The sequence below is a fragment of the Dryobates pubescens genome, chromosome 6 (assembly GCF_014839835.1).
Source record: "Dryobates pubescens isolate bDryPub1 chromosome 6, bDryPub1.pri, whole genome shotgun sequence".
In the NCBI taxonomy this organism is placed as follows: domain Eukaryota; kingdom Metazoa; phylum Chordata; class Aves; order Piciformes; family Picidae; genus Dryobates; species Dryobates pubescens.
The window spans coordinates 30,380,723-30,407,212 of NC_071617.1; the positions used below are offsets into that span (position 1 = coordinate 30,380,723).

At 39.7% G+C, this 26,490-nt stretch overlaps 1 protein-coding gene across 1 annotated transcript; it reads left to right on the forward strand.

Annotated features, from left to right (window-relative positions):
* Nucleotides 1-1,556: 1,556 nt before the first annotated feature.
* On the forward strand, nt 1,557-26,178 carry ABCB10 (ATP binding cassette subfamily B member 10). The gene is made up of 13 exons (XM_054162251.1): nt 1,557-2,102; nt 9,996-10,196; nt 10,514-10,716; nt 12,369-12,503; nt 13,694-13,840; nt 14,625-14,760; nt 17,175-17,270; nt 21,091-21,300; nt 21,523-21,602; nt 22,824-23,004; nt 23,230-23,273; nt 24,733-24,767; nt 25,350-26,178. Exons 1-13 carry the CDS (start codon nt 1,739-1,741, stop codon nt 25,639-25,641), a joined length of 2,124 nt encoding a protein of 707 aa, XP_054018226.1. The 5' UTR covers nt 1,557-1,738; the 3' UTR covers nt 25,642-26,178.
* The last annotated feature ends 312 nt before the right edge of the window (nt 26,179-26,490 follow it).

The window sequence follows — 26,490 nt, forward strand, 5'->3', positions numbered from 1 at the left end:
CCTCTATTTCGAGGGCGGCTCGCAGGCATCAGAAACATCCCCCGAGTGTTCTGCGCGTGAAAAAACCGCCTCCTGCTGCGCCGGGCGCGGGCAGCGGGCGGCCTCCTGCCCCCTGGCGGGGCGCCGAGGGGACGTCGCAACAGCCAGTCCTTAACGGAACGTTGGGCGAGGCGTTAATTGAAAGCGAGGCGTTGCTCGCCGGGAGCCAGGAAAGGCTCTCCCCTGGCGCCTGTGGACCGGTCGCGGGGAGCTCCCACGCGGCTCTGCTCCTAGAGGCTGTGCAGGGTCGGCGGTGGCATACCTACGTGCGCCATGGGTGCACCTAACATTGGTCACCTTGGCGCTGGCCTCAGCAGCCAAAAGCTAGCCTTGGTCCAGGGGCTTTGGTTGCTTTGGCACCTCAAGCAGCGGCAAATGATCATGGGGTTTTGCTTAAATATACAGTTTCTCCTTAAAGCCTCAAAGAATGGGGCAAGGAAGCTGGTTATGAGAACGGCAGAAAACCAAACATCCCAGGTGAGGCTGTTGTGTCCTCACAGCATGGGTCTCAAAATATTTCATCTGTCACCTGAGGGCTCCAAGAAAGATTGATGCTAATTTACTCAAATATCAAGGGAAACAGCTCTGGCAAGGTGGTGGTTTTCCCAGGATGAGACTCTATCCCTCAGCACACACAGTGGGTGTGCTAACCCCTCAATTTCCCTAAATAATGGGAAATACCACTTGTGGTAGCAAGACTGTAATCATGTTTTCTCCTGATCTTTTAACACGATTTTCCTCATTTGCAGACTGTAAAGTGTAGTTGTTCAAACAGTGCTCCTGCAAACCAAATCTCACATTAATTCTCAAAGAAGCTTGACTCAATTTTTTCAATGTAAGACTTACGTATCCTTATCCCAGGCTCCTCAGCAAGGAAAAACAGAATGCCAGGAGCAGTTCTCTGCTCTGGTACTGCACAGCCTGAGGAAAGCTGCATCCCTGGTGACTCGATTTCCTTCTCCTAAATCAGGGTTAGGGGTAGCTGATTCTCGGGTAAGTGGCTTGTACCCTAAGCAGTAATGTGTGAAGAAAACAGTAACAATTATGGGCTGTTCATACACATCCTGTAGGCTCTCGTGCAAGTATTGGCATGTAAGGCCTGTTCATATAGATGCCAGAGTCACCAGCTTGAGCAGGGAGCTAGATGCATGGTGTCTCTGAATGGCAGCTTTTCCCTGGCTGGAACTCTTGTCTGGACCAAGACCAAACTCACAGACAGAGCTAGGGTGCACTGTGAATGCAGGTCCACAAGGCCTCATGGCCAGTCTGCAACGATCCACACAGGGCAATGATCCGTCCTTGGCACGATCCACACTGGGCTGGCATTAAGACGGGAAAGATGTGCTTGCTTCCGTTGCTCCAGGTTCGGGGTCCTCAGGCCCTGGCCCCCTTTCAGCTGTGACTCTACCTTAATTCGGACGCCATTTCGGCAGGCCCTGGCCCCAACCTCTCCTCGGGCCGGGCGGCGGCAGAGGGCGCTGGCTGGGAGCCGAGGCGCGGCCCGGTAACCGGGAGGAGGCCGACAGCTACAGCCTTATCAGCGAGCTGCAGGTCGGCTTGGGCCTGGACCACCGCGGGTCCCCGGCTGCCGGCCCATGGGCGGCGGCGGCAGCTGGGAAGCGCCTCCTCCTGCCGCAGACCCGCGCGGCGGGGTCTGGCTGCAGCAGAACCGCCGCCTCGGCTCTGCCGTGCCTGCCGCATGGCGGGCTACGCGCCGCGCCTGCCCTGGCTGTTGCCGCTGCTGAAGCGGGCGGCGCCTCTCGCCCCCTGGACGCGGGCTGCGAGCGGGGCCGCCAACCTTCGCGCCTCGCCGCACTTGGCCAGCAGGTGCGGGACACCTCCCGTGCCGCCGCTGCTGCTATCGCCGCTGCTGGGCGCACCGTCATGCCGCCGCCACCCCCTTGTCCTCCCGCCCGCAGCGGCGGGCAGCGCCGCGCGTTCTCTGAGCGCCGCCACAGGCGCAGAGCCGCCCGCACCGCCGCGGGGGGCTACGAGCACCCCGCCGCGCTTCGAGGCTCGGAGGCTGCTGGCCCTGGCGCACCCTGAGCGCTGGAGACTGACAGGTACCGGCCGCGGCCCGGGGCTGCCGCGCCAGGGGCAGTCCTAAGGTTTTGTCCGAGCGGGGAGGGGGCGGTAAGGCTCCTCGGGCTCCCCTCGCTCAGCCCGGAGTGTGTCCTGGGACCACGGTGCCTGGCCGCCCGCCTGCGCACCTCGCGTGGGTGCCCTGCCCAGCCTCCTGCTCCCGGCGCCGGGGGCGCTGCCCGCGGGGCACAGCCCACAGCGGCCCACGGCCAAGGTGAACGAGAACGGTGTATTTTCCACCCCCAACCGACAGATCTGGGGATATCAGAACACTACGTGAAATCTTGGAGCAAGGGAAAGCTCAAAACATGCAGTCTCCCTCCTTTTGTTATTTCTTAATTTGTTGTTTTGAAAGGAATGCAAAAGTTGGGGAAGTTACAGAACTCTTCCGTTTTGCTGGTCGTGTAGGTTAATGCTTCTGTGCATTCTTCTGTGCTTCTGTGCTGTCTTCTCAAGCTGTTTGCAATAATCTCAGGCCTGAGACTATATGGAATGAAGTAAAAATGGGAATCTGATTTTTTTTTTTTTAAATACATTTGAGTTCTGTCTCCCAAGCATTTCTTCCCTAAAACTTTTGTAAGATGTTTTGTAAGCGATTTATTTATTTTTAGTGTCTATATGGTGCAAGTCAGACGTAATGTCTGTATAACTTGTGCCCTTAACAGTGATCTTGTCTGTAAGGAGTAGAAATAAACTTTTCTTGATACTGCTTTCCATGGGGATAATAAGATAATAGTTGGTTGTAAAAAAGCTGTATCAAATTATGTGGTTTGTGTTTTTTTTTTAAAGCACCTTTATTACAGGACAGCACATGTGCTGTCATGCCAATGTAAGGTTTATAGGCCTTTGTAAAAACTTAGGTGGTTCCCACGGTAAATGGTGTTTGCGAGCAAAGAGGTCAGGAAGTTGGACTTCTGTAAAGAGTTGATTTTGAGAAATATTTTGTTCAGTAAGACTTCAGTCTTGCTCAGGATTGTTTTTCTTTTGCATCCAAGTTCTTTGTTTTTCCTATTGAAATTGAAACAAATCAGTTATTTTTAAGGATGCCTTTTAGGAGCCAAAGATTCCTAAGTAACTGAGAACTTAATTTAGTTCCCTTTACTGGGAACTTGCTGTCGGTTTGTTTATCAAGGGCAGGATATGGTATATTTGTTTGTTCTAAAACAGGGCTAAGTACCCTTAATCTGTGCAGTTTGATGATGGTCTTATCTAAGTAATGCAAATATCATAGTTAATCAGCTAAATGCAGTTTTGTCTCTTGAGATAAAAAAATGGCCTCAGTTAAAGTTAAATACCAAAACAACAACTTGGTATCAGATCATGAGGATTAAAAAAATACACAAATGTAATAACTTCTGTTCAGCGTTCTGTTTGTCTTGTTTTAGGGAGAACAGCAAATTCATATACATTTTTTCTTCTTTACTGACACCCTACTTAAAGGAAAACTTCTGTTGCTAAGTTGTAATTTCGTAGGAGGATGGAAAAGCTAACAAAATATTTTTGGTCATTATAGAGTGAAGGAATAACAAATATGTGTAAAATGCCTTGTAGGTGGTTGTTAGGAAATCACACCTCCCAGTTGTATCTGAAATATGTTAAAATATGTTGCACTTTGTTCTGTGGCATCTTTGTACTGATAAACTAGTCATTAAAAACTCAGTATCTCACATTTTCCTGCATTTAAAGAAAGAGGAAGGTTAATGATTTCACGGTATAAAACAATGAACCAAGGATAAAGCATTTAATTTCCTCTCCAGGTCCACATAACTGGTAAACAAATGCTGTGGGATCTCTTCAGAAGCTTACAGGCTGTTTTGCTCTGCAAGAAAATTGAGCTCATCCAGATCTTTTGTGTTTTATATAACCAGTAGTTGGTAACATAGATGTATAACATTATCACTCTGGAGTGAAGTGATATATACCTTTTTTATAGTATGTGGCAAAAGTCCTGATACTCTGTTCGTTGCAGTTGTGCATTGAAATTCATGGACACAGAAAGTGAAGTAGTTGCAGTAGTGACAACAGAGGCCTGGGGAGCAGAGGATGATTTATGAGCAAGTTGAGCATGACTGAGATCACCCATCTTGGTGTGGTGCGGAGGTGAAGTCACCTGAAGAGGTGCAGGTGACCTGCTTTGGTTGTGACTGGCACCATTGTGTTTTATGCAGGGCCTTTTCACCATCTGCTGCCTCAGGATTAAGTGGTGTGCTCACAGCACCTCTTACAATGCTCTCCTCATAGAGCAAGGTTCTGATCTTCCAAAGGCTGTTAAACATGAAAATGATTTGCTGCCCCTCCAAGAAAGTCAGTGAAATATGTTTCCTCTCTCATTACTTCTAGAGCTGGGTAGAGCTGGGTAGAGCTGCATATGCATTTTAAACAGAATATGTGTGTTAAATATTGCTGTTCCTATTAACAGTGGTAAAAAGATGGGTAAATACTATAATGGGAATTCACTGTTAGTGGCTTCAGTTTTGTGCAGTGAAATTAGGAGTTTGCAAATTCTGTAATACCTCCCAGGTTTTAACAAAGGTGGGAAGTAATTTTAGGAATTCTTTGGCTGGTCTTGTGCAGTCAGGGCAGGTAAAACTGTCTTCAGTTAAATTCAGTTCCCAGGGAAGAGGACAGAACCATTGTTGAAATTATTAAATCCTGCTCTCTGTGCGAGGCCACAAAAATGCTTGTTCTAAAAGATCCCTTTTATTTCCTCCTGCTTCCTTGGTTTTGTCCCTGTGAGAATCTGTTTGTTGCATGTTGTGCAGACCACACTGGAAGGCAACAATGGTTCTATTCAATTGTAAAATAAGTGCAAAGAACTCTGAAATTTTTAATCCAGTAGCAAATTATGCCCTTTCCCTATATAACATTTCCTGTGCACCGAGTAAGATTTGTTTCGTACACGTCTTCTCTAGAGAAATGTTCCATAATTCCATTTTAGAATTTTGGACATAATTTGTAATAACTCTTTTCCTGTGGGTTAAAATTTGCCATGCAATCAGAAGAGCACTGCGTTATTCATAAGCTTCAAATTTACACCAGATGACGCACTTTGTCATCTTTGAACGAGGAGTATGGGATTGCTGTAGGCTTACCTTTTTTTAAATTTCTAATTGCTTATAAAACAATTCCTAAAGAAAGGCAATTAAAAAAAAACACCTCTTAGATGGTGTACCTAAGACTACCTGAATTTCTAGGTGTATTCTTTGTAATGTAGTTCAGAAACTATTTTAATAATTCATTTGATTGGGGTAGTGAGCAGCTGGAATTTTTTTGTACAAGATGCAGGTGGATATGTAGAGCACATCAGCTGTGAGTATTGCCACTAGAAAGTAACTCTTTTAGTAATTTATACTTCAGAAATGCCAGCTCGTACAAGTACTTGAGTAGAACACATAGAATAAAATACATAGAATAAACCAGGTTGGAAGAGACCTTCAAGATCATCGCGTCCAACCCATCAACCAATCCAACACCACCTAAACAACTAACCCATGGCACCAAGCACCCCATCAAGTCTTCTCCTGAAAACCTCCAATGACGGAGACTCCACCACCTCCCCCGGCAGCCCATTCCAATGGGCAATCACTCTCTCTGTATAGAACTTTTTCCTAACATCCAACCTAAACCTCCCCTGGCACAGCCTGAGACTGTGTCCTCTTGTTCTGTAGGAGTATCTCTGAAAATTTCCATTATTTTAGGAAATTAAATTGGGCAAATAATGTGTATGTGCTTTGTAGTAACATTTAAATGGTTTAATTTTGAAACTTTTGCTCTTGCAACTTTGTGGCATGAGTTTGAACATCAGCAGGAAATCCACACACTGTTAAAGATATGTTTCCCCCCGCCTTCTATTTAAAAAATAATTTAAACTTGGACAAGTATCATCTGTCTTAAAACTCAGGTTTGATATACCCATTCTAAACTTGACAGTCAGTCAAATAAATTCTGTAGTGTGAATAATGGAAAAGAAACTAGTGGGAGCAGAGGAGGGTGTTACCCTTCTATTTGGAACCTGGGTGAAACTCTTCCTGTAAACCCTGCTGTTTCTCTGCTGTCACCCAGTAGCTAGAAAATTCCTGACCAAAATTTGTATTTATTTGTCAAGTCCACATAGCTAGATTGGTCTGACATAAAGACCATCTTACACACAAGATAAATACAAACAAATGTAAATGCTTTAATTGTAAATGCATGGTAAAAACAACAACAACCTCAACCAACCAACCAACCAAAACAAAACACCCCAAACAAACGGAACAAAATCCTGCTTCATTCTCTCCTGCAAACCTTCAATTAGTTTATTACTGTCCAAGATCTGGTGATTAGAAACTTACTTGATTAACAACAACAACAAAAAATTATCATGAGAAAATACAATGGAAATTTTAAAATACTTGGTCTTTGAAAGGAATTCTGAATTTCTAGTATCTCCAGCTGAATTCTTAGTTGCTTTTACATTTTGTGTGTTGGTGATCAGTTCTCCAAATGTTTTGCCTCCCCCCCCCCCCCCCCCAAAATAAAAATAAAGTCAATGGGTTCTTAAAGAGGCCTGTTTATGACAAGCTGGTTTTGAGTGTCTTAAAGACTATTTTGTGTTACTGATTGTATTGATAGCAACAACTTGTAAATAGAGATAGCTTCGTAAGAGAAAGTGAAGATGCTTGCTTGCAGACAGTGTCAAGCTTCTTCTATCTTTGCTTTCAAGCAGGTCTTTTACCCATTTCTGCATGAGCTTCCTGTCAGGCTGTGTGCATTGTTGCCTCTTCAATCTCTCCTGTGTGAAGTGGCAGTCTTATTTGCTCCTCCCTTTCTAGGACTTCCTCAAATCACTGTATTCTGCTCTGCCTGGAAGGACATTTCTGTTGTTAAATACCTTTTCTGAAAGCTTTTCTGACAAACCTTCCACAGCCTACTCTGCAAAGGCTCTCTGATATTTCGTTTGCTCCATAGCAAAAGACTCCTGGCAGGTCTGTCCTTTGATCATAGATGCCTGACTGAGGGGCTACTGAGGGTGATACATGTCAATCCAGGACACCTTATGACTCAAAGTGTAGGCTTTCTTCAAAGTAATAGACTTCTTCCTCAAGCTGCGTTGTGTAAATGTTCTGAGCATGAGAGATCCAACCAGCTAACACTTCAGGGATTGCTTCTGTGCTGGTATCTCATTGTCACAATATTACAGTTGCTCTCAATGTAAGGAATACTATTCTAAAAGGCTCTTGCATAACAGTTGGTGCAGTCCACATATCATGAATTCACTTCAATGTAGAAAGAAAACTACAGTAGTCATACCTATCCTAAAGCTATACAAAACATCATTAACAGAGTGAGCAGTGGGGAACTAATACTGTAAAGTATACTTTGGCCTTTTTAGGTCAGTAGCAACCTTCAACATCACTGAAGTGTCTGGTCGATGAACATCTCGTGCTCCTCCCTTTAGCCATTTATCACAATGACAGCACTTCTGTGAATGAGGAGACAGCACAAATGTTTGCTGATTCCTATTTCTTCAATTAGTCAACAGTTTAGAACAAACAAAAAGAGCAACAGCTTAGCATCTGTGCTATATTCTAGTCATTCTGCTGGTATAATCAAAGTGAGTGTTATTTTCTATGTGACTTCTGATTAACTTAATAAAGATGGGTAAAATTACAAGTGACATAATTGTAATGGTTTCAAACTACAGAAGTGTAAATTTAGATTGGATATTAGCAACCAGTTCTTTACTGTGAGGGTGATGGAGCACTGGAACAGGTTGCCCAAAGACATGGGTGAGGCCCCATACCTGGAGATGCTCAAGGTGAGGCTCAACAGGGCTCTGGACGACCTGATCTAGTTGAGGATATCCCTGCATACTGCAGGGGGAATTGGACTAGATGACCTTCAGGGGTCCCTTCCAAACCATTCTATGGTTGTATGATCTAGATAATGTGTTTGTCTTCAGGACTGCATTGTTTTGATAGATTATAGACACATTGTCTAATGTTTAAGTAATTAGAATGTCTTCAGTTTATGTCCTAGTGTTTGGTTCTGGTTCAGTTAAGGCCATTGGAAGTAATTACAGTGAAACCCATGCTGGTTTGAATGAAGTTGACCTGAGGGTAAATCCAAGCTAGGAGGAATGTACTACTCGATGGAGGCATACGGGATTTTTAGCTTGACAGTCCTCTTCTTTCAGTGAATATTTATGTATGTGGTTCATAGGTCTAGTTCCGTCCATAATTGAAAAATTATCTGGACTAGTGGTAACTGAGCTGTTATTCAGCACTATTCACTGTTATTCACACTGTTATGCACACTTAGAAGCACTGCTTTTGACTATCTCCAGCTGCTTCATAGACAAGCTTTTCCTGACAGGAGATGACCTGTTTTTTGTTGAAATTTTCCCTGCTGCTTACCAGCTTGAATACACCAATGCAGCCAGCCTGTTAGTAAGGTTACTAATTTTTACAAAGTTTTATAGTCAAATAATACATGTCTAGGCATGGATCACACAAGTTTGCAGTTACCTTTTCTGCTTTGGCTTCTCATAGTTTCTGTATTTTCAAGTTAAAGATCTTTGTCTTTGTCTTTGTCAAGTTAAAGACCTTTGTCTTCCACATGCTTCCTGGCCTGAGTGTAACACAACAGAAAGATCACAGGCAAATCTTGATAAGAACTGTAGCCTGTAGGTTGGATGCAATGGCAAGAATAAAGTTTGTTTGTCCAGTGTGTGAAGCTCTCTCAGGACTGCTCTGGGGCACTGCAGTGAAGTGTTTGCTTCAGGCAGTGGCAGGTATGTGTGTGACCTCGCGTGTGAGGAGGTGGTAACTCATCAAATCATCTGTGGCAGATGTTAGAAATACTGTTTACAACAGTGTGCTGCTGGGAGGCTCTCTGCTGTCTTCATCATAGAAGGGATACAAGAAACTCAGTAGAATGGAAGTAAAACTTGGGCAAGTTCAGAATTTTCTGTGCAGTGTCTTATGCAAATTACATTGTGGTTCACTGGTTTTCATATCATTTGGTCAATTTTGAATTAAGATGGGGTTTTTTTAGCTATTGGCCTTCCAGTCTTGGCTTGCGTTTTTAGAACCAAGCTGTGTTATTCACAAAAGTATCTTTGCAGATCATACTTTAAAGAGCTAAGTCCTGATCCAGTGGGGTTGTCCTGCTTTCTGTGATACAGTATTAAAGTTATACAGGTTGTTCTGCTGATGATTTTAAAACTGGAATTCAAGAGCTTTGCTCATCAGCAAATGTATTTCTAATTCAAACATGCTATTAGCATGGAATAGAATTTTTCTTTTAGATGAACAATAGTAAAGAGTAAAGCAAAACAAATGTACATAAATTTTGCTAGTCAAGAGTAAATCAAATGCTTTTCTGTTGGTGTTTTTTTTTTTTTCCCCTAGTAAAAAGGCATGTTTTAGACAAATCTCGTATCAGATCTTCAGTCAGTTGCTATCTCAGAAATAGACAAGGGGAAGCTTTAAAACAGTAACAAGTATCAATAATAAAAGCTAAACCAAACAAGAGTTGAAGGGTTGTGTGTGAGATATGGAAAAATTATAACTGTTAATACTCTTTAAGGATGACATCTGTGAAAAGTTGACCTTGTTGGATGGTGATGGGGAAGGTTAGATGAGAAGCAGTTCCAGGATTGTGATTATGTACAGAGGCTTTCAGGATCTAAAAATATGTCTCGCTTATGTTAATTTATACAGGGGCCAAAAATATTCCATTCAGAACTGGGCCTAAAAGATCAGTGGTTACTTAATACTGGCATTCACAAGCTTAATGGGAATTTCAGGTGAAAATTAGTTGATATGTACTATTAACGATCTTGCAAATTCAGAGTAATTTTTCTTTCCTTTTTCCTTGTTGATTTGCAGCTGCTGTTGGCTTTCTGACAGTTTCCAGTGTTATAACCATGTCAGCCCCTTTCTTTCTGGGGAAGGTTATTGATGTTATTTATACAAATCCCAGTGAAGACTTCACTGACGGCCTGACCAACCTGTGTGCCTTGCTGAGTGGAATCTTTCTCTGTGGTGCTGCTGCTAATGCTACTCGTGTCTACCTCATGCAGACTGCAGGTAAGCAAAGATGACTGAAAGTCATCTTTTTCCACAGTCAGGATATCTAATGATCTGAAATAAATTCTTGGTGCTGGCTGAAAGATCCTCTTGGAATCAGTAGCTTTTTTTCACCAGATCAAAGGTAAACTAATAGTACAAGGTATACTGGAATAATTGCTCATTTTTATTTGCTGTTAGGTGACACCTTACAGCTCTCTCTCTTCTGGTATATTAAATGTGACTTGTCTGGTGCTGTGTAATCCTGCGATGTTTTTATATATTGTCAGTGTATAAAGTCTTGTGTGCTATACTTGACTGGGTTCTGTTTCTGACAGGACAAAGAATTGTGAAACGTTTGAGAACAACCATGTTCTCCTCTATTTTGAAGCAAGAAACCGCATTCTTTGACAAGACCAGAACTGGAGAGCTGATAAACCGCTTATCGTCAGATACAGCCCTCTTGGGCCGTTCAGTAACTGAAAACCTTTCAGATGGCCTCAGAGCAGGAGCACAAGCATCTGTGGGGGTTGGAATGATGGTATGGTGGTCTCTTCCCTGCTTGTCACTTCTTGTAGTTTCAGTTCTTTTAGGTACTGCATTGGTGAATGTGATTCAGTCCAGAAACTGGTTTGTGTTGTTGGATCGAAGTGTATTTCTCTGATTATTTCCAATAACTTGCATGTACTGCATTGTGATATATGATGTGCCTGCAGCCACTTGATGTTTATTTACAATCCACAATATGGAGAATGAAGTCAGAAGTGAACTAGTGTTGCTGCTTCAGTTTATCAAGCAAAGTGCAGTAGGCAAATGGCTTAACTCTGTTCTTACTGAAGGAATTAAAATTAGTGATAATGTCCCCGTAGAGTGTGAAGGGACTGATGTAAAAGTCATTGAAGTTCGTTGATTCTGGTTAAAGTCTAAGTGAGCAAAGGCAACACTGAATATCAAATTACAGCTGAGGATTTTTACAAGTGTTAGTCTTTCTGCTTGTGGCCATCAGTAATGAATATATTTAGGTAGGAAGGGTGGTAATGAAGGCTTCAGTGGAGCGCATCAGTTAATATTCCTTGGTGATCAGTTGGTTTACATGAAAATCTGACTTCCCTTGGTGGGTTTTGTGGCATTTTGTTATGCCTGTCTGAGAAAAGATACGTTGGTGACAATTATCTTAAATGAAGATGTGGTAATCTCTGCTTTCTACCCAAAGTTAAACACAGCAGAAAGTCCTCTTACAGAAATAAGTTTCCAATATTGATGTTATTAGAAACTGTAAAGTGTTTCCATTATGAAGCTTTAAAATTTTAATACTTTGTCACTGATAAGAATTACAGCTTTCTGTATCTAAGGAAATAGAAAAAAAGGTCTTCTCTTATCATAGATTAAATGGAATAACTTCTTACAAAGTATAGTGCTTAAAAATGCTGCCATGGTACAGTGTTAAAGGGTGGACTAGAAAAAGTTGCTCAGAAAGAAGAGATTATTATGAAATAATTATGAAGCCTGTCAGTTAACTCAGTCTTTTGTTTTTCTGGTTTTTTGTTTGTTTGTTTGTTTTCAATACAAAAAGCACGATGAAATGAAAACACATTAAATCTAATTTCAAGAAACCTTATTAAAAGAACATACTTAGGAGATTTGATGATGATTGTTATGAGTGATAAGGTTTTGCAGCAGTAAATAAACCCTTTATTTCAGGTTATGAGCATTTGTGGGTGCTAGGGAGCACTGGTAACTCCATCTGTTCCTTGGTTACCCAGTAGCATACAATGTTTTTCTACTTAAACTCTCTGTATTACACCATCTGTTTAAAACTTGTGGAAGCACTTTAGAAACTATGTAACAGCTTATGTCTTCCAGCATCCACAAGTGACTTCCCGGTAGGCCTCTTTACTGGTACCTTAAGATGCTTGTCTAAGACCACACACAAAACCAGTGAGAAAGCTCAAAATTAAATCCAGACTGCCTTGCTTATAAACCTTTGTTCTAACCATGGGATATTTCCCAAATACTGTGGAGGAATAGACATTTTGTCTGGAAGAAATAAAACATGATAAATGAAAGCATGGCAGCGCTAAATTACAATCCTACTAGTTGTAGAAAATTCTAGTGAGAGAAGCTGCACTTCAGTACTCCAGTGTGTTTTTTTAATCCGAACACTAATATCTTACACATACCTTTTTCTTCCAGTTTTTTGTGTCTCCCAGCCTTGCTGCATTTGTTCTGAGTGTTGTGCCACCCTTGGCTGTCTTGGCTGTGATTTATGGAAGGTACTTGCGAAAACTTACTAAAATTACCCAAGATTCTCTTGCAGAAGCAACACAGGTAATCTTTTAACAGAGGCTTTATAGTTAACTTCAAAGTTGTTCTAGTGCATTTAGGTTAACATCTCTGAAATTACAGATCTTCTGAAGGTAATAGGACTGTTCATTGCCTTAAGCCATGCTCAGCCTGTACTTTTGCACCTGAGTAGTATGAAAGGTAAATGTCAGTTACACATACTCACAGATCTTTGATTGTCCATAACAATATAAGGTGGAGGTACCAGGCCTTGAGAATTTGGAAATGTAGGAAAGGATAAGGAGGTTAGGCTTTAGCTTTGTGATAACATAAAAAATTAACCTATGAAGTATTGTGTACTTGGGTTTGAATTTTTGTTTTTAAATTGTGATTTTAATGTTATGGTTATCAGAAGCATTCTTATATGGATCCATCTTTTAACAAAATTTTGCTAGCAAGACCTTCTCTGGAAGGAATCTTGATGTTTGACCTTACTGTCAGCTCTTTAATGTTTATGAGGCTTGACATTTCTTAAACTTTTTGGAGGCATACCCAGATATTTGGGAATAAAGTAGAACAAACTTGTTTCTAAAGAGGCTGTTACAGAGGGAACTTCACTGTGTTTGCTGACTGCACTGAAATATTACAAGGCACTACTAGAGTGTAGCAGAGATAGCAACCTTTTCCTCACAGACTGAGGGGTGGAGAGACATCATTTAAAAGCACAGAAATGTAATTAGGAAAGATTTAGTTAAAATAGCCTCAGTTGTCAGCTGTTTTTAATTTGATGTCCTTTGTAGGACTCCTGTAAATTGGCCGTGTAGAAAGATTAGCTTTCTGTTTCTCTTCCCCATCCTGTGCTGAGGGGAAGCTCATTCCTATGTAAACAGGCTGTAGGACTTCACATGAACATTCTAGTGTTTCATTCAGATTTTCAGGTTGAATGGAGGGTGGAAGGAAAATAATATATTTTTTTTATAGATCATATTTTTATTCACAAAGGGGAGTTTCGGTGTGGGTGGTTTTGTGGGGGTTTTTTGTAAGACCTTCACAGTGTCTGCTACTAACTCAGTCTAATTCTAGTCTAAGTCTGGGGAAAGGACCGCGTGAGAAATTTTCCAGTGGTATCCAAAGAAATGTATTTGAAGATTAGTGTGGTGATACTGGTTTAAATAATATGAACATTCCAAATTGTGTGTCTGTATGTATTTGTTTTGTTCTTTGCTTCAATGTAGTTAGCTGAAGAGCGTATTGGAAACATAAGAACAGTTCGAGCTTTTGGGCAAGAAGTTGCTGAAATGGCAAAGTATACAAATAAAGTTGATGATGTGCTACAGCTGGCTAAAAAAGAGGCACTAGCTCGAGCAGGCTTCTTCGGAGCAGTAAGTGTATCTTGATGAAAGTAAACCAACCATGTTATGCCAAGTGTAATTTTAAAACTCATGAGGGTACTTATGAATCTACAAATAAATTAATTGAGTGTAAATTGAACCTACATAAAACTGCAGGAAGACTGGACTTAGGTCAGTCTAAATTACTGTGAAACTGCATCTCAAGATGCAGTGGTATGACAAAGCCAGTTTAAGCCTCTCTTTCTGCCCCACACTGGGGCAGCTGGGTACTGTTTATTTGAGCCTACACCTCCTGTTCAGGAAATTATAATGGTGGAAACCATCCCTCACCCTTAGCATTTTACAGATTCGGCTTCCCAATGAGAAGTGCATCAATGCCAAGGAAGCTGGGGGTGTGCAGGTAGGGGAGGGAGGGTGGGATAGCATTTTTTCATAACAGCTTGCAGTGAGTTTGTTTAATGGTTTTCTAAAACTACAACATAACTGCAGACTGAGAACTCTTCTTCTTTAATGAGAGTTGAAAATAATGTTTGGTGTTCCTTTCCACATTGGGTAAAAAAGAAATACCAAACCCACAACAGTTTCTTGCTTATAGAACACTTGTTGGATAGCGCTGTGTATTGCCACTGGATGTCTCTAGCTGTTGGCTTTGTTTGCTTTAAAATTGATTTTGTGCACATTTTAATCAGTTCTCCAAAACTCTAGGCACTCATACGGAAATTTGTTTATTAGAAGAAAAATGCGGAAACAGCTTTGTAGAGCATGAAATCTAAGATGAATCTGACAAAATCTGCCTTTCTCTCTTTTTTCTTAGACTGGTCTTTCTGGAAACTTAATTGTCCTTTCAGTCTTATACAAAGGAGGATTACTCATGGGCAGCGCCTACATGACAGTTGGAGAACTCTCATCTTTCCTAATGTATGCTTTCTGGGTTGGAATAAGCATTGGAGGTATGGAATGAAAAATTTTCTTCACTTCAAAGTGTTACAGTCAGTATGGAAGTGGGAGGGAAGACTCTCTTAAAAGATTTGGCTTTCCTAAAGTTTCTTCCAAGTGATCTGCATAAGAAATCATACTTCTTTTTTTTTTCCCCTGAAGAGTTACTGAAAATAACAACATAGAACTTAATATAAGCCTTCCATTTCCCCAAAAGAATACAGAAGTTATTTTTCCTCTGTGTGTGACAGAGACATATTACTTTAATCTTCTTTGGATCTAAATGAAGATACTCAGTAAATTGTGTGAAGAGATAATACTGCTACTACATGTTTTACAATGCTTGCAGGTCTGTGTTAACTCTTTTTAGAAAGTCATGTAGAATTTAGAAGTAATTCAGTATAGAGTGTCATGAGCTGGAAGAGTGAACATAGCAACATCAGAACACCACACTCTGGTGCTAACCTTTTATTTTTCCTTACTGACTGATTCCTCCTTGAAGCTCAGACTCTGTAATCTACTGGCCCAGAAACAGTTTGTCTTTTTGACAGAGCAGTCTTTGCTACTGCATGCAGGCAGAAATGAAGATAAGGTACTTTGAAGTTTCACAATTGATTGGAGGGGTTCCTCTTTAAAATGAGTCTGTTGCTTCTGATAGATGGGTAGGGCAATGCAGCTCGTCTGTGCTCTTCTAAGACTATGCCTGATACTGTGGGAAGCACAAGGATGTGCCTAAGGGCAAAATTCACAAAACCACCTTTGGTGAATATTAAAATTCCAGTGGCACTCATTCCACCAAACCCCTTCCTTCTCTGCTTAAATCATCCAAATTTGGTCAACAGAGAGGTATCTGACACTTTAATAACGTGGGAAAATTAAATAAATGAAAAATAAAGTTAGAAGCACTGATAAAATGTCATTGAATTACATTTTATTTGATATAAAAACATCTTTTTTTAATTCTACATAAGATTACTTAAGAATATAGTCCTGCACAGAGCTTATTCTCGTGAAGGCTCTGAAGTAAAAGTATCTTGCTACAAAAGGCTTGCCTTCCTTGATACCTACAAGGCATAGAAGTCTTTGAGGTGCTAAGTCTGCTTGGTATATGTCATCAATACATACAGGAGTTCATGCAATGAACTCTGAAGTTCACTGTATAATTTGGGACTTTGCCTCTTTTTGTTTGCTTGTGTTTTCTACCAAACACTGAACACAGATTACAAAAATGTAAAAGAAAATCTCTGATTAGTATTTGCTGTCCATATTAGAGAATTCTTTTTTTATGAGTAGTTGTGAATTTTTAGACTTCAGTGTCTCAGTTTCAAGGCACTCTGTGCCTCATGCCCTGTGCCTGGCTCTAGGATGTAAGTGATTTGGCTCTTTTTTCCAAGTAGATAGTTTCTCACCATGGCTAGTACCTTGTGGTGGAAGCTTTCAGATAGTCCTCTGTAGCAGTGTGATGAAATACTCTGTTTACACTTACAGATTCATGACCTTGTGCTCAATTTGTTCCTCTGTAAACATAAACTAGTAAATATATTTAAATATACCTTTGATTTTAGGCCCTCCTAAAATCACTCAACACTATACATGTTTTAAGGTAGAAGTGGTTTATTCTATTGGAATTCAGAGATTTTGGAACTGGTTATTCTGTTTGAAAGACATACCAAAAAATGAAGGAATAAAACATTTTATATGTATGCTTTAGTCTATTTTTTTTGTTCTAGGTAAGTTTCTGTGTTTGTTTCATCTGCAAAGCCTTTCAGCCACTCCAGCTCCAAACTGATTCACACAGCTGCTAAGAGCTACAACACAGTAGTATATGCAGGGCTTGTCCTTAGCTTTTGCTTTCTCTCCAGTAATGTTTGAATCGTGCTGAGCTGGGAGACATTTCTTTACATTGTCCATTCCCTACACATCTTCACCAGCTTCAACTCAGCCTTCGGTTTTGTGCCTTCTCTCTGCTGTGGCAGACTCAGCCAGGCTCCCCTTTAATAGAATGACCCTGTCTGACAAAGAAGGGCATTCAGAGTGCTCTGTTCCACTGAATAATTTTTTAAATATAGTTGGTTGCATGCAAGGCTATTTCTCTAGAGCTGGATGCTGTTCTTCCTGACAGATGGATAAAAAAGGAGTTGCTTTGCTTTTGAGTATAAACAAACTTAACATTTAACATTTTCTTCCTTTTTTACTTTGGAATGATTTGTTTTACAGATAGAAATAAGAGTGGTGATTAAGGGTTAGCTAGTTTCTCAAATGAGACTAGCTAGGATTCAAATTAATATGTTTGATAGTGCAATGGAGTAAAAGATCCCCTACATATCTGATACTTCAGTGCTAGTGATGAAAAGTATAATGCAAGTTTTATGTCTCCTGTGTCTTGCATTCTGTATGGATGCATAATACTGTTCTGCTTTTTGTTTAGGTCTGAGTTCCTTTTATTCTGAGCTAATGAAAGGACTAGGTGCTGGTGGACGTCTATGGGAACTTATTGAAAGGAAGCCCCAACTTCCATTTAATGGTGGGTCCTTGGTTTGTTCCTATTTACAGGTTGATTTTTCTCTTATTGGTCACCAGTACTTCAGAAGAATGTGTATAATACTTAAAGGTAGTACTGATTTTGAAAGAAACTAGATATAGTGGTAATTCTTCTGACTTTTCCTTTAACAGAAGCTGAAAATTCAGTGTTTCTTGTTTCTTTTTTCTTTAATCCAGAATATGTTCTAAGTGTATTACTTTGTAAGTTATGAGACTGAGGACATGCTCATTTATATCTTCCTGAAATATTTCTTTGATGTTATCACCACTTTCTCTTGGATCAGCTTTAGAATGGAAGGAAGAAAAAGCAGAGGAGGGAGGAGCTCTGAAATGGCTGGATCTCATATTTCCCCAAAAATGTTTACTATGCTTATCTCCAATGGCTAAGAAATTATCAGTCTGAAGGAGAAGCTTTCAAAGTCATGTGTTTTTGTTGCATTGAGAGTATCTCACATTTAAATGATTCATAGTGATCCAGTGAAAACCTATCCTGAGTAAGGCATGTTGATTTCAGATCTTACTTGCAAGCACAGACATTTTGTGGCCTTTCAACGGCACATGCCAAACTCTTTTTTTCCCCAGTTATTCTGCCATAGATGTGGGGGACTTAGGCATGACTGGGGAATTAAAGGCTGGAAGGATCTAGCTAAGGTGGGGAGCCCTGCTTCTTGAGAAAGCGTGGATGTGCAAGTACAGCAGGTGTTGCTTTTGGAATGATTGACATGTGTTCCATTTCTCCCTTTTAAAGAAAGGCAAGGAGCCACTCTAGCACATGGCTTACCTAATTCACTTATGAGTAAGGGAGCTACAGGCGTTTCGCTGCATGAGCAGCCTGCCATGCTAGGCTGTCTCCTAGTTTGATGTGTGTAGCGTTGGGCCTGGTAACATGGACATAATTTTTCATACAGCTGCAATGTTCTAACGCCACGAACAACAAAGTTTTGGAGGGGAAGTAATGTCTTTGATTAATCAAGCTTGACATTGTTGGAAGTGCATGGAATTACTGTCAGATCAATAATTCATATCAGAATTCTTTTCATGGGCTGCTTTAGGCCTAAAGATAGTTTTGTGAGTCTGAAATCAAATCTGTTTTTATCAGTATGTTTAGATAAGAATCTTTGAGAGGTGTTAGATTTTTATGGGTTTGCTTTTATGGAAGGTTGCCGATGTTGTAGTCCAGTCCCCAAAAGAAGATATGCAAACGTCATCTATAAATCTGTAGTACAATTTAAAGAAATATAAAATTAAATAAGATTGAAAAAAGTATTTATTTTAATAGTGTAATTAAATGTTACCATATTTAACAATATTTAAATATAGGAAATAAAAACGTATTGCCAGCAACACCTTATTCACAGCTTTATTGTTTGGAAGCTAGACAATGCCTTCCAGTACTGAGTGTATTTTCTATAAACAGCATTTGCCAGTATCCATTAAAGTGGCTGAGTGAGCTGCTTGTGAAAGGTACTTTCTTTGTGAATTGCTCTTTTATTTAATTAGCTGCATTCCACTAAGTAAAAATTGTACGTGAGTGTTGACCAGCTCTGTATGTTTTTAAGAAATGCAATATAGCGGAGTCCAGGTGAGATGTCAGCACTAGTTTCTCTCTAAGGTTTATGTGGTCCTCTAATTTGGAAACTTTGTAAGGGTTGCTTTAAGAGGAGTCATCAGAAAAGACTATTCAGCAGAACTAACAGATTTTTTGAGTGAGTTCTAGCTTTAGGTTGGAAGAGACCTCAAAGATAATCTGGTCCAAGCTTTCTTGGCAAAAGCATGGCTAGACAAGATGGCCCGGCAGCCTGTCCAGCTGAATCTTTAAAGTATCCAGTGTTAGGGAATCCACCACTTTACTGGGGAGATTTTTCCAATGGCTGATTGTGCCCATTGTGAAAAAATTTCCTTGTGTACAATCGGAATCTCCCCAGGAGTAACTTGTACCAATTACCCCTTGTCTTTTCCATGTGACTCTTTATAAAGAGTCTTCATCTTCTTTGTAGTCACCCTTTAAATACTGAAACACGATCTTCCATAAGCCTTTTATCCTCAAGGCTGAACAAACCAAGTTGTCTCAGGAGGTAGTTGAGGCCCCTTCCCTGCAGATATTCAAGGTAAGTCTTGTGAGGCCCTGGGCAGCCTGGTCTAGTTGAGGGTGTCCCTGCTGAACAGCACAATCGCATACAGCTTTTAAATACTTTTACAGTAATAGATTGAGGAAGGACTTGTGGTAACAGTCCTTCCTGTATTGCAGTAGATTTCAGTGTTTCAGGCCATAGAATAGACTGTACAATAACTGTAACTGAGAATACCAGTAAGCTATTACTTGTTACTTCAGTAATAGTAAGTATTATGCTGCTAGCACAGGATTAAGCAAGTACATTTCTTTTGCTAAAGAGAAGCTCACAGACCATTGTGATTTTACCTAACAAGTTCCGATGTGTGTGTCCACGGATGAAAGTCAAGGATGAAGTAAAATTGTATGCTCTTGCCTTTGTCCTTTCGATGCTACTACCATTAAACAGAAAGCCTGGAAAAGAGGAGGGAATCTAGGAAAAAGGAAAGGCTAAATAAATTGCTTTCTCGGGGACTAGTGAAATGCTGCTGATAGGTGTCTTGCATTTCCTATCTACAGTTACGGTTTAACCAAACGTGGGTGTATGCTACTGTGTGCTATGGCACGTTGGGGATTACTTGTGTGCTGCCTCTGAAAAGAATTCAGGGAGTTGAGCTGCATGTCTTTAGCATGAACAGACACTACTCAGGTGTTGCTCTGGTATTGCCAATTTTCACAAAACTGCTAGAAACTTCATTAGTGAGGCTCTGCCCTTCACGAATGCAGCACCACTGTCCAGTTAGTTTGTTTTGAATGGATTTGTGTTGCTGGGATTTAACAGGGCTTGAAGTAATGATGTTTCTTTGTCTTACCTATTTATAAGCTTTTTATAAGCTGATATTCTTTTAAGGTAATGGTTTAGATGAAATGCTGTGCTCCAGAAAGAAGCTGATTTTACTTAGCTTTGGCAATTGTTCATTTGTGGTGGTTTGATACAGTACTTTACAAACGGAAATTTCATTTTCAGTGAACTATTGCCTAAGAGTTATGTCTCTGACTGGTCTTTGAATATGCTGTTGTCCTGAATTTAAGTATACTCTCCTCTTAAAACAAACTAACTAACAAAAAAACCCCAAACACAACCAAAACCCACCCAAAAATGTCCATTAATGCAAGAAACCTGGCAGCAACTTTATTCTGGTGACAGTCTCTGATTAAAAGCTACTCAGTTAACACGTAGTGGAGAAAGAACTGCTCTTGTTCAGAGGAGGGTGTTTCAGGTGTGTTCTGTGGCTCCAAGAAAATGCAATAAACAATTTGCAACATTTGTCTTTTTGCATGTGTTCTATGGCAACAGGACTTTGCCCTTCAATAATGCCATTTATTTAATTGCTCCTAATTGACAAAACTGCCAATAAATTGTTTACAATATGTTTAAAAATTCAGATCATTTTGTTAGAAGTGAGTATTATTAATTTTTAGATATTAGCAAGATGCAATTCTCCCTCTTGCTCTAGGTAGCCTCCAGTTTCACTGTTGGTCAGCAACCTGAAATTACATTCAGGAACAAGTGGTGTGCCACACTGATTCAGTCATGGCTGAAATGTAACCCCTGTGATCCTGAATTACAGCTTGCAGGTATCCCTAGATTTAACTTGGAGATAGGTATTTTTATTTGGTGTCTGTAAAGCAAGTTCTAGGAAGGCTGATCTGATTCTTGTTTCTGTTCTGTATTTTATTCTTTGTCATACAGAGGGAATCACATTGGGCAAAGACACATTCAAAGGCGCTTTGGAATTCAGGGACATTGAGTTTGCATATCCAACACGTCCAGAAGCATCCATTTTCAAAGATTTTAGCCTTTCCATTCCAGCTGGCTCTGTTATGGCTCTGGTTGGCCCAAGTGGTACAGGGAAATCCACTATTGTATCCCTTCTGTTGAGGCTGTATGATCCTATCTCAGGTATGTTTTGTTTTGTTCTCACTCACAACAGTTGATGCTTTGCACTAGATGCAACACACTAGATAGAAGAATGATGTATCATTACCTTCTTATGGTGCCTGCATAGCTATGCATTTCTGATCCACCAGTATGTGATTACCCAGCTGCCGTCGTTCTCAACTGTTCTTTCTCCTCCTTTTCAGTACTTGTGAAACACTTGGCTTTACTGTTTCTTACTTTAAGGTACTATCACTGTTGATGGCTTTGACATTCGTCAGTTAAATCCACTGTGGTTCAGGACAAAGATTGGAACAGTGAGTCAGGTAAGGAACTAAAAAAAAAATTCTAAGTGAAGGAAATAATTTTGTGTGATCAGCTAGCTGTGCTTCATTTGTCTTCTTTTAAAAGCTATATAATCTTGCTTCTCAGTTAAATCCTTTTATCAACACAACCGCTGTTGTGCAGCTATGCTATCATGCTGTTTGTTCTAAAAGCAAGTATTTGGAGCTAGTCCCATTATTGTGCAGTCTGTTTTTACATAATCATAGAGTCATGTATGTGGAGACTGGAAATTAACATTTCTGCAAACCGTGCAGGTAAGACCATCTTAACGTTAGCTATGATTCATTGAAGCAAGTAACACAAAGCTTAAGGGTTAATCACATTTTGTGTTAATGGAAGTTAGGAAAGCATGAAAATGCAGCACTTACTCTTGTACTTGCCCTCTCCCTAACAACACCTGAACTCTAGAAATACATAGTGGTCTCTTACAAATAAACTATTTGATCAAGTAAAATACATGTGCTTCTTCCCTCATCTCCCCACATGCTTCATATTACAATTAACTATTAGGTTGGTGTTCTGGTTAAAAGCATAAAGATAACTGAGTATACGTTGCATGTCAAAACATCTAGTTCATGTAACAATGCCACCAAAAGTTTTGGTGCAAAAATTACTTCCCTGTGGGTGTATCAGCATTTTTCTGTTTAAACATAATGTATTCCACACGAGTTGCCAGTAGGAGATTTCTACTGTTCATAATATAGCATGTCTCTATTTTATAAAGAGCAGGCTTACCTTGTTTCATACATTTTCCCATTTTACATCACCTGCCCTATCTGTCAGTCCTCTGTTTCAAGCTTTAAATTAAATGGCATAAACCACCGTGAAATCTGTGTAGGCACTAGAGAAGAATTACAGTTGTTGCCAGTGATGATATGCAGGTAAGTGCAAAGGGAGCGTTTCTGATGTTTGGATGAATGGTTCTTGCTGGACTCTTCTTCAAATGTTAGGAATTGAGGATTATGTTATATCAATTAAAAAAGCACCTTATTTTTAAAGTGGTTTTCACTGCCCATTTTGGTGTTAGGGGAAGGTTTTTTGTTTGTTTTCAATTCAGTTAATTTTAGTTTACATATTCCTTTGTATGCATATAACAGAAATTGATGCTGGGTCTTGGTGGGATTTATGATTTTTGAGATACAGACAATACATGCATGTAACTACAGGTCTACCATATTAGTTATGTTTTTGAATTTTATCAGGAACCAATTCTGTTCTCCTGTTCTATTGCTGAAAATATTGCCTATGGTGCGGAGGATCCTTCTACTGTGACTGCAGAGGAGATTGAGAAGGTTGCTGAAATAGCTAATGCTGCTAGCTTCATCAGAGATTTTCCAAAAGGATTTGACACTGTAGTTGGAGAAAAAGGCATTTTGCTTTCAGGTACATCTTTATATTGCTTATTTTAAAAACCTTGATGATAATGAAGTAAAAATTCAATTTTTGTTGCCTTTCTTTCCTCCTCCAAGTATTTAAAAAACCCTCCATCTCCATTTCTCCTTCCCCCCCACTGAAGTACATGTGTCTAATTCTTTTCGGCCCAGGCATTTGATTTAAATTACTTCACATCTGTTTTCCTGTTTCAATTTACTGAGCTTTTTTTCCCAGGTGGACAGAAGCAGCGAATTGCAATTGCTCGAGCTCTGCTCAAGGTATGCCAGCACCCAAGCAGCTGTTTTGGCGGGAGGCAGGAAGGGTTAAAAGGAGGAGGTCTTTGAATGGGAGAGGTAGAAAAATATTTTTAAAAAGAAAAATGTGTTTTTCTATGTTAATGAGGAAGTTTGAAAGGGCTGAGTGGTTTAACTAAAGCAAATTTACTTATATAAGTGCTTCTTCCTATCTTTCAGTAACCTTTTTCAATAGTTCTTGCCAAGACTAATGGTAAAACATTGTATGGTGGCTCACTTGGATAAAACCAGGTCAAGGATGAAGGAAGACTTTAAGATTGTGGTGCTAGTAAACTCATCAGATCTGTCACTCACAGGTTGATTTTTCTGAGTTGCAGCTTACTAGGACTATAGATACCCTGTCCTGGCTTTGGTCTGGGTATGGGACAGGATACTTTCAGGCATAATACTGTGTCATTGTTTTACTTAAGGGTTGGCATGGATCTAGCTTTATGGCAGGCTCTGTGCTGCACAAATTCAAGGAGGCTTCTGCAGATCTTCTGGATAGAGATTTTGGTTCAGGGACAACATCAGGACTTGGCAGCAAGGCAGTTTGGCGCTGATGCTCATCTGGAAGTTTTGAGCCTTGCTGAACCCAGCTTGTGTTCACTCTAAGTCGCAGAGGTCTCTATAGCATCCTAGCATGTCCAGTTCTGCTAGATTGTGGAGAAATTTTCATCATACCAGTTCTCTTTTACCACGAATACTGAAATAGCAAAATACAGAAAACCAGGCTATATTTGATGTCAAGCACAGCTCATGGGAGCAGAGACCTTATTTGGGGGCAGAAGTTGTAAAAAATAAACAACTAGTTGATATACAAGTGTTTGGGGGTGCAGTTAGAGTCCCTTCATTTCCAGATAAGCTAAAGGATTTGCTGTCAATTTAATCAAGGAACTTTGTGTTCTGTAATTGAGAAGAAGCTTCACAGTCATTTCAGTGCTGATTATTTATTTATTTAATTCTTGTGAAGAGTTCTTAAATGCTAGTTTTTCAGTATTATGTATTTCATGTGTGGGTGAAATACTGCTTGTTTGTAGGTGTTATTTTTTGTTACTAGACAGTTATGTATAGCAGACTGACAGCAAGCAGAGGATAGCTGAGCCTCTGTGAAAGAACCACTGAGAACGTAAAAAGGAAATTGCACTTTAGACTACAGAGCTGCCACTGTATGCATAAATAAATCGCCTCCCAGCTTCAGTTTGCATCTATCAAATGGTTATCAGATAATAGTGTTCTGCCACTTTAGTTTGGAAGGTTTGAATATGGAAGAGTGCTGTTTCTGTTTTGTTGTCTTAGCATTTGGACTTGTCAAAAGTAATCGTTTGAATGACACTCAGTTTTTTGGAAGAAGTACACTTACTTGGAATTCTAAGCTGTATGAATCCTGTTCTCTGTTGATAAAAATAATTCGCATTACAATCAACTTTATTTTCTATTTCAGAATCCAAAAATTCTTCTGTTAGATGAAGCAACAAGGTAAGAAGGAAAATAAATAGAAACATAGAAATGATCTCTATGTAAAACTCAGATCTGGGATGTGTTCTTTCTTTCTCTGCATGCCCTTGCACAAATTATCTAGTTTTTTATTTTTCCCTACCAAAAAATAAATGTGCTTTCTAGAATGTGTGAATTGGCTAGGAGACCTGCGATGAACAGTTTATGAAAAGTGGAAAGGCCAGCTGGTACACTTTTCTGGAGTTAAATTTGTAATATGTAACTTAACTTTGAAACGTCTGCTCAGAATACTCTTTTTTCTTTTATCTTTTTTTTTAACCTTTATTTTAAATCAAGTCTTTGTGTATAACTTCATTTTTTCCACTTAATTCAGTGTTACTTCCCCATGCATGTTTTTTGCTTGTGAGGCTATGTAATGCCTATAACTTTGATGTGTGTACTAAGCATATTCAGGGAACTTCCCTGCAGTTCCATTGGTTCGTCTTCAGCAACAATGGCAAGGATCTGCAGTTTTAGCAAAATAAGCCTAATGCATGCAAAACTAACCTGTCTTAAAATAAAAATTATTTTCCACTCCCTTCTCTGCTTCCCATTTCTGACTAGTGCTTTGGATGCTGAAAATGAGTACCTAGTGCAAGAAGCTCTGGACCGACTGATGGAAGGGAGGACAGTCCTAATCATTGCTCATCGTCTATCTACTATTCAGAATGCTGATTTTGTTGCAGTCCTTGGCCAGGGTAAAATTCTTGAATGTGGAAAACATGAGGAACTGCTTGCAAATCCAAATGGACTTTTCAGGAAACTAATGCAGAAACAAGCTTTCCTTCAGAATAACAATAATTTCACATTAGATTTACAATCTAGAGAAAAGGAGGTATTGAAAGAAAATGTATGAGAGTATATATGAAAAATGGAAGCTTACAGACTACAAAGAATATAACTTATGTTTCAGTCATGTAAAGTAAATGTTATATTTTTCCAGAATGTACAAAATATTCTTTTGAAACCTAAATGTATTTAAACTTTTTACTGAAAGCTTTTTAATAATTATTGCAACTTTTTAAGCTATCACATTGACATAGGTTCAGTGCATAGATTTTTCTGTTTTGTGTTCTGATAATGGAGACCATTTAGAATCTTGTTTGCTGTCATGCACTGTATGATGGTGTACTGCATTCTCAAGTAAATTCAGTATTTTAAGGGTAATTAAATGACAAATCTTATCATTTTCCTACCATTGTCTCTTTTTAAGGAATTTCTGCTTTCGGTGTCTGTCAGCAGTCTTAAAATGCTGGAATTGGAAAAATGTGGGACACTAATGTCCTCCAAAGGTTCCAACTTACACTGCACTATCCTTTCTGTTACCATTGTTCTGAAATGTGAAAGTTGATTATGATCACCATCTACAGTTTCTGTAGAGAATTACATGTGAAAACACCAGAGAATGTAAAAGCATGAGTTGAAGGAACGTTCTTCAAAAACACAAGCAATCAAACAGAAACAACAACAAAAAGCAACCAAATAAAAAATGTGACTGACTTACATAAAGACAAAGGAAGTATATTAGTATGTCAAGTCAGCATAGGAAAATCTTAACATTTTCTTCCCTTATGAATTTTCAGTTCTTTAGTTTCACTTCCTTGGATGTCAAAAGACATCCAAAAGAACACAATCTTGCATATGTAAGTTGTTGTCCTTTTTTTTAAGGCATATATAAGGCTTTTTGTTCTTTAAAATTTCCTTG